The sequence below is a fragment of the Anomalospiza imberbis genome, chromosome 5 (assembly GCF_031753505.1).
Source record: "Anomalospiza imberbis isolate Cuckoo-Finch-1a 21T00152 chromosome 5, ASM3175350v1, whole genome shotgun sequence".
NCBI classification, from domain to species: domain Eukaryota; kingdom Metazoa; phylum Chordata; class Aves; order Passeriformes; family Viduidae; genus Anomalospiza; species Anomalospiza imberbis.
In genome coordinates this window covers 39,784,010-39,795,350 of record NC_089685.1, presented here as the reverse complement: position 1 = coordinate 39,795,350, position 11,341 = coordinate 39,784,010, and the positions used below count along the sequence as shown (strand labels likewise).

Genomic DNA, 11,341 nt, shown 5'->3' with positions numbered 1-11,341 from the left:
TCTTGTGTAAAGACCACTTCATGTCTCTGTTCCTGAATAAAGTATGTGTAAGAGTAATTTTTACCATGCTAGGAGATCAGAAGAATAATCAGCAGAACCAGCACAAAAATGTAAGTAAGTCCTTATCACAAACAAAGTTTTCTACAGTGAAATTTTAGCCACTCAATTCAGTGACAAGCCAAGTGAGTAGAAACAGCAGCACATTGTCTAAAAAGCAGCAGAAACTGTACAGAAACAATTTCTGCTATTTGGGAGCAGGCCCTCAGAGAAGTTTTCTGTTTGAAATAGTCTGTTTATTTATTTTTTTTCAGGTTTGTCACGTATACTGGCTATGTCTTGTTCTCTTAGGATTTTGTTAGTAATCAAAACTTCTCTCTTTAAGAGATTTATTGCCCTCTCCCAGTTTCAAAGTACCACCAAGACAGAAATGTCTGGCAGGAGAAATTACTGCCAGAAAAGTGCCAACATATTAAAGCTTTTATTTAAAAGATGTAGCTACCTGGACCTTTTCCAGCATTTCTGTGTTTCAGACATAGGATATACTGTATCTAATATAGAAGGATTGGAGCAAATCGTTGCCATTGAACTTTGCAGTGACTGACACTCCAGTAAAAAAAAAAAAAACCACCTTCAGCACTTCTAATTGGGTATCCAACCTTGTGAATCAAGTAGGCTCCAAGGGCCTAGGCATATGCACAGAGTTATCATCCCCCTTGTACTGGGTCTGCTCCACATGTTCTTAGTAATCATCAATATTTAATTTAACAGATGGTTGGAATCTATACAATTCATCTTACCACGTAGAGAGTATGGTTATATCATTTCCAATGTTGAATTAAAAGTAGAAATCCAACACCAAGCGATGCTGCTTATTCAGAATAAGTTAATCTATCATTTCTACAGCTTTCTGAGTTTCTCTGATCTGAAATGTTTGAGGTAATTTTATGTTTTAGGTATTACTGTCTTTTCTTGTAATTTAAGAGGTAAAACCAGAGGTGCATATTAAAAAAAACTATTAACCCTGCAATGAAGTATTTTATATAAAAGTTATATTTGTGTACCCTGTTGTTCTTACTTATAGTCCCTTGAATGAAGCAGAAAAACTAATTAGCTTTATTTATACAGTCCCACTCTAGCACTTTACAGCCAGCTGGAAGGAACAAATCACTGCTCTCAAGACAGTACTGTCTGCAATGAATATAGCAGGGCAAGTAGGGACAAAAGCCAGTGGTAGGAGTGGGGTTATGGGAACATTAAGGATAAGGAAGTTTGAAAGATGATCTCTTCATCTTGTCACTTCCTGAGATTCTTAGCAGGGAACAGTCAAGATGAGTATGTCAATTTGGGATTTGTCAAAAAATGTAGTCATGAAGTCCCTTTCAACACAAATTTCTAGGAGCCCAAATATCAGTTGGTATTTCTACAATAAGGACTAAAATGGGGATTTCCACCATGTTTTTTCTTTAGATGTTAGTGAGTTGTTATGGCTACTTTATAATTTTGAAGGTAGAAAAAACCCAAACTAACAGAAAACATGTTTTTGAACCCTCTAGCAAATGAGGACAGTAAGTTCAGCAAGGTTTCTGAGCTACTGCATAGCTTTACAAGGCAATGCTTGATTTAAAAAAAAACTTTTGTATTGGTACACTTTGATTATAAATGCTTTCAGGATGCTTCGGTCCAGTTTTGCAATAGTTTTGTATTTTGTATACCTCAGGCCTAATGAGGTTGCTGGGATTCCACTTCTACAAAGAAAAAAATTATTATAATCAGTAGAGGTGGTCCTTTTCATATTATACTTTTTAATAAGATGAGTGAAATCCATGCATTATTGTCAGCTTCTCTCTCCTGTCTCACTCCCTGGCCATTCTTTGGGGAACTATCAAGGTCCAGCCTGCTTCTCCCAGCTCAGCTTCTCCCTAAGGTCAATGAACACTTGTTGACTTTCTAGAGGTATTTACAGTAGAAATTATGAAAGTCATTTGCAGTCTCTGTGTAATCTTTCTAAGCATACCCTGCTTAGAGATCAACTCTTCACAAACATGCAACAAGCTATCAGCTAATGCAATCAGAGAACCCAAGCACACCCACACGCACCACATCTTCCTACTTTGTGTGCCAGAAGGCTGCAACAGTTCAAAAGATGCAGGAAAAAGAAATTTTTCTGATGTCATTCTGATACATTCCATAATGATGGCCAGTAGCCATTTTTAAGACTTAGTGTATTATATTCTAGGTTTTCCAGGGATGACCACCATTTAGTTTATGTGTTTTTATTTCAGGAACAGACTTGATCTTGAGACTCAGATAGGCTCACCTGATTTCAGAATTAGAAAAATTATGGTAAATGTATAGCTATAAGCTGTAGCTGGCATGATCACAAAGTGAAGATCCTGCTTCATAATTTTGTGCCTCTTCCAGGGAGAAGTGAGATATGTTTCCTTATCTTCACTTGGGGTTACCTGGGCCCAGGTGCATGCATCAGTTTTATGTGGAACTCTGAGGGTTTGGTAGCTAATTATTTATTTATATGGAAAAAGCTAGAAAAGTAACTAAATACAACCACAAGATTTCTCCTTCCTTATTCTTATTCCTAATCTCCCCTCAGGAGAAGACAAATATTGAAAAGATGATCTGTTTGATGATACCTTTAATAAGTAATTTTTCAGTAAATTTGAAAATCTTATACCTTAATTTATAAATTGGAGGTTAAAGCTGAAATTATGATGAAAAAAACAAGGTAAGCAAACAGCAAAGCACAATAGAACTCCAGTAAATATTATCACACTGATCAGTATAAAAAGTATTTGAGCAACAAATCTGTTCACAAATCTTAGTAATCCTATTTGCAGGGGATTCCTTATCTTTCCAAAATCATGACCTTCATTGAGTTAAACAAAAATCTATTTTTATATGGTCACCTCTAATTGACATTTATGTATCACTACTGAGAGTCCACAAAAATCCTACACAGTACCCATCTCATTTCACATGGCTTTTTTTTCTTCTTCCTATGTCAGAGAGGAAGTTTTCATATCAACCAGAATAAACATTACAGTAAATAACTGATTCAGAATAAATTGGGTAAATATCTGCAGAACTGACAGAAGGCTGTGATGGTGCCAGTGGGATACACATGTGTTCACATGTATGCAAAGTGCATCTTTAACATAATGAAGTGCAAAACCCATCAACCGGGTATCAGATTATTCTTAGAATGCTGAAGCCAATTGTAAGTAACCAAACCAAACCGAACCAAAACAAATTTTATTTCTTTTTGGCTTTAGCTAAAAAGCATAAAAACTGATGTAGAAGCTCAAGAAAAGCTCTGCCTTTTGCTTCAGGGAAAGTTGTTCCTCTTCTGGTCTTTAAATAATTCATAAAACTAACATAGGAAATGAGGGAAACAATTTTCTATGCAAGAATATCTAAAGATTCTTTCAATTAATGAGAACTATCAGGAGACATATTCCATTAAAAAAAATCAAGAATCAGAAATTTACAGTTATATAGCTAAAAGATTGTTATTCAACTTCATAAAAATGGTATTTTGGAGGGAGGAATAGTAATTAAAATAATAGATTTTAATGACAGAGCCACTATATCCATGAATTTTAAGGCATAAATGCCATTCATTGAGCTCTATTGCTATTAATTATATGTTTAGTTTTTTTAAAAAAATCATTGTTAAAGTCTTTCATTAAGGAGAAGGACATAAAGGCCATGAAATGATGATGACTGGAAAAAAAAAAAAAGGGTCCTATTCTACCATCTTACATCTTCACGTTGTCATATCAAAATGTTTTCTATCACAACAGGAAAAGCAATGCTATATTCCAGAAACTGTGGGTGTGCAGAAATTAATCACTCTGGCAATGATTTGCTTTGCATATCAGTATAAACCAGAAGAGGGAATTGATTTAATATAAGGAACAATATACTGAATTATACACTCAGTTACTGTGAGAAACTTATGGTTGTGGTTGCAACAAACATGACCAAATAATAAAGAAATCAATTCTCTGAAAAGCTAATTTCTCATTGTAATAAAAAAATACTGGGCATTCAGGAACATCTGTTTTTAAGAAAATTGGAGACAAAATATTTCTCCAGAAGAGGATAAAAATGCTTTGCTGACAGGAGAAAAAAAATCTAGAGAAAACCAACAAAGACTCTCAAACAATCACTGCTTTCCACGATTATCTGCTGCAGCAAACCACTGTATTATTGGGTTAAAAAATCTGTTCACCAGGATTAAATAATTACTGAAATCAAAACTGAGCTCAAGTTTATCCATCAAAGCCTCATTTCTACCTAGCTCTAAACAGAACCTGTAACTTATACTATTGAAACTCTGCATGAGAGAAAAACCAAAAATATTCATGTAGGAATAGGATGTCATCAGCTAAAAGACCAGTGATGCAAGGAAAGACAGGCTCACACACAGCTCTATGAAATGAAGAAAACTCCACATCTTCTCACAACATGGCTTTCACAACCTTTTCTTCAAAAGGAAATCTCAGATGTTTTTAAAACATAAATCTGTGGTTAAATGCACATAAACGGATAGAAATTTGTATGTATAAACAATTTAATTTCCAGCCTTACACATAAATACCTTTAATCTCAATAATTTTAGCAAGTAAAACTAGGCTTTGTTACCAAAACTATATACAAAATAATTTGAGTGTACAGCAAGTGCGGATGATTTAATCTATTTCATCTTAAACTTTTCTAGAAGGTGCACTGTGGTGTTTTTGCCCTTCTGAAATGCTTCCTCATATGTAACCTTCAAAGCTGTCCAGCTCTAGAACTGTAGCACCACTAAAGAGAGTGCACAACAACGGCGTAAATAAGATAAAGAATTTATTTAAGAGAAGGGAGAAACATTGACTTGAAATGTGAATAAAAGTACAACTTTAAATGTCTTCCAATCAAGTGGCATAACTTGAGTCATGCATTCAGTCTTTCTCGGGTGTCATGGTTTAACCCCTGCCAGCAACTAAGCTATCAATGCTCAGAGCTCACTCACTCTTTCCTGATGGGATGGAGGAGAGAATTGGAACGATAAAAGTAATAAAGATCATAGGCTGATTTAGGAAAGACTTAGTAATTAAAATTTAAATAAATTTAATACCTGAAAGAAAATTAACAATAATAATAATAATGGAATATTACAAAATCATGAGAAAAATAAAGCCCAAGAAACACAAGGGACACAAGTGAAAAACAATTGCTCACCACCAAATGATTGATACCCAGATGGTTCCCAAGCAACAGCTTCTCCCTGCCAAACTCCACCCCAGTTTTTTTGCTGAGCATGAAACCATATGGTCTGGAATATCCCCATGGTCAGCTGTCCTGGCTGTGTCCCCGCCCAGCTCCTTGTGCACCCCCAGCCCCCTTGCTGGTGGGGTGGTGTGAGAAGCACAAAAGGCCTTGACACGGTGTGAGTGCTGCTCAGCAATAGCTAAAACATCCCTGTGACATTTTCCAGCTCAAATCTGAAACAAAGCACCATTCTAGCTACTGCAAAGAAAATTAACTCTATCCCAGGCAAAACCAGCACAATGGGGAATATTTTTTTATGTCCTGAACTTTATAATACTATGTTCCAAGGCCAGCTTTTCCTGTTGGCAATGTTTGGTTTCAATTTATTGTTATAACAGAAGAACTTACAACTTTTAACAAGGCTGTATAGATTTGGGGTTTTGTTTTGTGGCATTTAAAAAAAGAAATTACTGATGGATACGCTTTTCTATAGTTTATCCTAGAATAACTTGATCTCAGGGCTCCTTCTTTGCTCTTGGAATAAAGTCTGTCCCTCTAATGGTTTACTAATTTCCCCCAAAATGTCTGCCTCTGCTCCCAGCCCCCCTCATAACAGCCCCGCACAACATCAGATGTATTCTTTTCCTCTAACCACATTCTTTCAATCACACTGCTGAATCTCAGGGAGATTAAATGTTCAGTATCTGTGTGAAACAAGGCAGGGACTTTTCAAATTGCAGGATCAGTTTACCTAAGGGAGCCTATCTGATTGTAATTCAGCTACTGGTGCCTGTATCAGATGTGAACTGGAAGCAATTCTCCCATGCTACCTGCATTCACCTCTGTCAGGCAGAACTGCTATGGGAATGCCTAAAACAGAGTGCCAAGTCAGATCCAAATGAGCTGGTATACTTACACAGAATAATTCACTGCCTTACCTTTATCCTAGCTGAAATCCCAGAAGTGATACAGCCATCCATACCAGCTAGCGAGAGCAAGTTCAGATGGGTCTCTGAAAGCAGGACTAAAAAAGTCACCAGAGAGCTGTCAAGTGCCTTCATCAGAAATGGAGATGTACCAAGTATCTGTTGCCTGGAAGTGTGATTCTTGGAAGAACAGAAACATTGGAAGCACAGCACAAGGCAGACAGGACGGGATCTCACACAGAAGGATTCAGGGCTAAGGTGTCAGAGCAGGAGCTCAAGCCCATCCTTAGACTCTATTTCCACAAGAAACAAGTGACACAGCTCAGATGATTCTTTGCATACTCTGCCTTCATCATCTGCTAATTATCAACACCTCCTCATGCAAGGAATGCCTGAAGGTGTGACCTTCAATAAAACTAAGGCATGACAGGTGAATTTGCAAGTCAGTTACCAAAAGACTTCTCTGCTCATGCCCATGCACGTTTTTCAATCATAGAACAAGCCTATCAATGCTCAGGACCTGAATGCAACAGCACTAGGAAGATACAAGAATATTAGTGCTGCACTGAGCTAAGAAGGCTCTGTCCACAGAAGATTAAAAGACAGCCAAAAGGCAAAAGAACCATGTCAATTCATAACACCTCTGCACAGGAAGGCAGAAGATTTGAAACTCATCGTATGACATCGCAGCATGATGAAAAGGTGACCTCATACATGCAAAAGACCTTGTACGTAGGCAGACTATTCTCTTCAGCTTTTGTAACCAATTACATTTTAGCAACGTTTTTACTGACATCATGTTTGTATGGTAACATAAGAGCATTTTGTAAATATATTAATCAGCTTTTATTCCTACAGGGCTTAGATACAATAATCAAATATGATAATTATCACATCCCTTTGGCTAGATTTAGTGAGAATAAATATTAAAAAATGCTTTCAGGGAACCTTTTGGAAATATCCACTGAAGTCTAATTGCAATAGAATATAGAAGAAAGCCAAATGTGACAGGTTGTATTTTACTTATACTATACAGTACTCCCATACATAAAATAATCAAGATTACTCATTAAATTAGAACAATTAAAAAACCCGAAGTGCCGTTACAGTAACACAAAGGAATACACAGGGTATTAGTTATCAATGCTTTATTATTGAAAACAAAATTGAAGTTCTTTTATCTGGCACATAAACAATTATTTCTACAAAAAGGAAAGCCTACAAATCTGATAATTTATACAAATAACAGTTTTTCAAAAATAAAATTTTAATTTAGTAAACTTGTCTTGTGCTCTTTTTTTTTTTTTAGCACTGTCTGCAATAATCCACCACAAATCCCTGAGCAGAGAGACATATTTTAAACATGTTTTAAATTTATCCCAAAAGAAGAAAGTTATCAAGCCCAGACTTATATTAAAAAAATGTATTCAGGGACATTCTTGGTAAATTTATGGAAGTCCTTCCTTTTCTTTTGTTGTTTTTCTTTTTTTAAAAGAAACAAACAAAACCAGTCATTAATGTAAGCATGACGCTGTATCACAGGAGTGCTCCCCTCTTCCCCGTTTTGTGCAATGAATAACAATTACCAAACAAGAACAAGCACGCATTGAAGGAGACAAATAACCTGGTGAATGGTTAAGACCAAGAAGCCATCGAAGTTTGATGGCTGTTGAGCAAATAAAGCTGCAGGATACCACAGTTCTATACCAAGCTCAGTTACAGTTACTATCTATTTCTATATCTTTTCCCAGAAAGTCAGTAAAGCAGGAGAATAAGTTCAAGCTACCATTGTATTCTAACACTGGTTTCAACGATCAAGTAGAAATTTAACTTTTGATCCTTCAATTTTGCTTTTCCAGCAAGAACATTATTTGAGAGAAACTTGACACACTCCATAAAACCAAACAATCTTGCCCCTCTGGCCCTTCTGGTGGGCCAGTTGTAAACTTAGCAACTGATGGTATTTTAGTGAGCAAGAGGAAAGAAAAGGAAATACACATAACTACAGTTTTTCTACTATACTGACTTTGAATCTATTTCAATACAGATTTAAAATCCACGTGTAAGGGTAGAATGACCAAGAAGGTAAAGTATAACTCAAGTGTTCCCTTTCCCATTTGGTACATATGCTAACCACAAAAAACAAATGCAAGTAAAACCAAATAAAGGAAATAGCAACATTTAGAGACTGTTGTGTTAATGGCAGGTAACATTGCTGCAGTCAAGTAATAAATAAATAAATACAGCAAGGTGTTCTTCTCTACATTTTTGTTGGAATGGTGCTCAACAGTTAAAAAGGAATACATAAACTAAAAACCCCAAACCCCTTTTCAGTAATAAAGTTTTTAACAGAAGATCCTGAAGAAGCTTCAGTTCAAGGTGCTCTACCACTTTAACATTTAATCTATCATTATGAAAGGAATACTGAAGCAGATACCAAAGGGCCATTAAATGAAATAGTAAATTTTCTTACAAGCAATAATACTTATTCCAAAGAAAGAAAGCAGTTAACAAATGGCCTGGAAAAAAGAATTACTAAAGCTTCATATACTTTGATTTAAAATAAATTATTTTTTACATTTAAAATCTGAAGACTAAAACAGTAATGAGGCTAAATCATTCTGAAACAGAAATAAATTGAACCTCACCAAAAGCATATTTAGATATTTGACAGCTCTGCTGCTAGCATGTGTCAGAATACAAAATAGAATGCTAATATTTGGTTAGAATCTGAATAGGTTTGTTTAAAACACCAACAATATGAAAAGTAACTGGCAGCCACCATTACTGATTCCTCTTAATCTACACTATTTTAAGCATGATCAAATCGAGTCCCTTCAGTTATTTACTAGCCTCATCCATGCATAACATTCCCTTTTCTCTGAGTTGTTCATGAAGTCTCATTTTAGCCTACCCACTAATATTTTAAAATCCCATTTTAATTAGTAATTGTGAAAATATAATATGCAGAGTCCAATTTAAAGTTGGATTTATCTGATAGCAAAGTAAAGAAAGTCAAACACATTATTCTATAATACCAATTATTTTTTTGTAAGATTACAGTCTGACCGCACTGATTTGGTATCAGGGCAAACATCCCTCTTGCTTGTATTACTGAATCACACCTCTGGTCTTTTTTTTTTTACCAGCCTACGTACTACGTCTGATGTAGAACACAGACAGCTCCTTGGTCATTCTGCCTACTTCACAGAAATTTGACTGTGTATCTCAAGAAAACTGCACTATTAGTTAACAAGCTTAAGTAACAGGCATATTCTCAGTAAACAACTTGCATTGCTGTCATCATGTGACAGGTTTGAAAAAAATGGGCCATATAAGCTGTGAAATTGGCTAGCAAGTGGTTCAAAAGTGAGATACAGCAGCATTAAGACAAACTGCAAACACACTGGATTTAGTACACATTTTAATAAGTTACAGTATCAGCAAAATACTTTGACCTACTATTACCACTTTAACTCCCATATAGCTTAGCGTATACTGTGTGATTTTCCCTTAATATTTCTATGACAGTATACATTCCAAGTACCCACCCAAAAGTAAGCAATATGGGATTTGCAATTATTTATCAAATATACCAAAACAACTTCTCTCACATGCCATTGTTCCAAACAAATTTGTTGCGTAACAAGTTCTTCATGAATCCCTCAAAGTCTCCCTTTTTCTACTTCTCTAGCAGAATAGCTTCTCCTAGCAGCAATTAGGACCTCTGATCCTTGCAGTCAAATCCAGCAAGTTCTCTGACCTGACAGCTGTGTGGAAGTTCAAGTTCTTGGGTTTAATAATTTTAAGGAAAAGAAGTTCAGAGTTTTCATCATCATGTTTTGGATGTTTTCAAACCTTGTTTCTCCATGATATTCCACAATTTGCGAAGATTGGACTGGGTGATGACATCATCAGGTTTAAGTTGAAGAGCAAGGAGGTAGTTTTCTTCAGCCTCTTTCAGTTTGCCATTGAGATGGAGAATAGCTCCAAGATTCATTAGGGCAGCTGGATACTGGTATCAATAAAAAAAAAGAAGGAGGAATATTACAAATATTTTCAATATTTTTTTTAGACAATCTTCTTCCACTTAAATTACTCCCTTATGTTTGCTGATTTTTCATGGAAGCAATTTAGTAATTTAAGCAAATACATATAACAAGAAAAAGTTTCTGAACAGCTGCTGCATAGTTTGTGCTTTAAACAGGTCAAGCTCTAGTGCCTACAGAGGTAAGACTTCTCTCTTTAATGAGAAAACACAGAACTCAAAAAAGCTTTAAATGTGGTAATGTTGGCATAACACAGGTTCCAAGAGAAAATTAAAGTAATCCAAGAGTGAATTAGCAACAAGAATTTAGTTTTAATCAAACCCCTTGCCAATAAAGAGTTTATAATCATTGGGAATAATTAACACAATAATAATTGGAACTTATCCCTTTCTTCTCTTTGTCTTAATTGTAACTGGTAGAAAATACAGCCTGCTCTCATATTCTAAGGATGTCCAGGGGTTCTAGGATATCCTTTTAGATTCAGGTTGTGGCAATTATTTCTTAATGAATGACTGAGTAAAACCAACAGTGGTGGAAAAAATGCTATTTTAATTTTAAAAATGTTAAAATTTTGTAAAAAATCAATTTAAAAGCTTACGTTACTAGAATTTTTTTCATGTTTAGCTATGAAAAATTGCTTAGCTTGTTTTTATTTTTTTCATCTCTAGGTTATTCCATTATGATATAATAGGTTCTTCATGATAATAGCATGCCTGGTCACTGCACTGGAATTAACAAATATTACAAGGGCAGAAAAGCACATTTATGAAGCTGAAGAGTCTAACCTACCTTTTGGCAAGCACCAAAGGTATTCACATCCTAATGAGAGCACAGTAAAGGCATTTGTCAAACCAGTACTTTGCATTTTAAAGAAAAATGGGAAAAAGATACCATACAAAGTTCACTATGGTTCTCACCCTCAGGTCAGCCTAAGTTTCAATGAGCTTTAGGAAAACTCACTTTAAAAGTCACATAGTTTTGCCTCAGAGGGTAAGTGTTTCAAGCCACCACTCATCAGTGCTCTGCTCAAAATAATATTCAAAATGTGAATGCATATCAAGTCTACTGTGAGGGTGTGTTGGTATGCTTTAGGAG

At 35.5% G+C, this 11,341-nt stretch overlaps 1 protein-coding gene across 4 annotated transcripts in view; it reads right to left on the bottom strand.

Moving 5' to 3' along the window:
• Window positions 1-7,654: 7,654 nt before the first annotated feature.
• The window catches only part of TMTC2 (transmembrane O-mannosyltransferase targeting cadherins 2), a 230,874-nt gene continuing 227,187 nt past the window's right edge, over window positions 7,655-11,341 (bottom strand). For all 4 annotated transcript variants that reach the window (XM_068190320.1, XM_068190323.1, XM_068190321.1 and 1 more), the window contains one exon: window positions 7,655-10,212. In XM_068190320.1, the coding sequence (XP_068046421.1) occupies window positions 10,033-10,212 (180 nt within the window). In that variant the 3' untranslated portion in view covers window positions 7,655-10,032. The remainder of the gene's footprint in view (window positions 10,213-11,341) is intronic.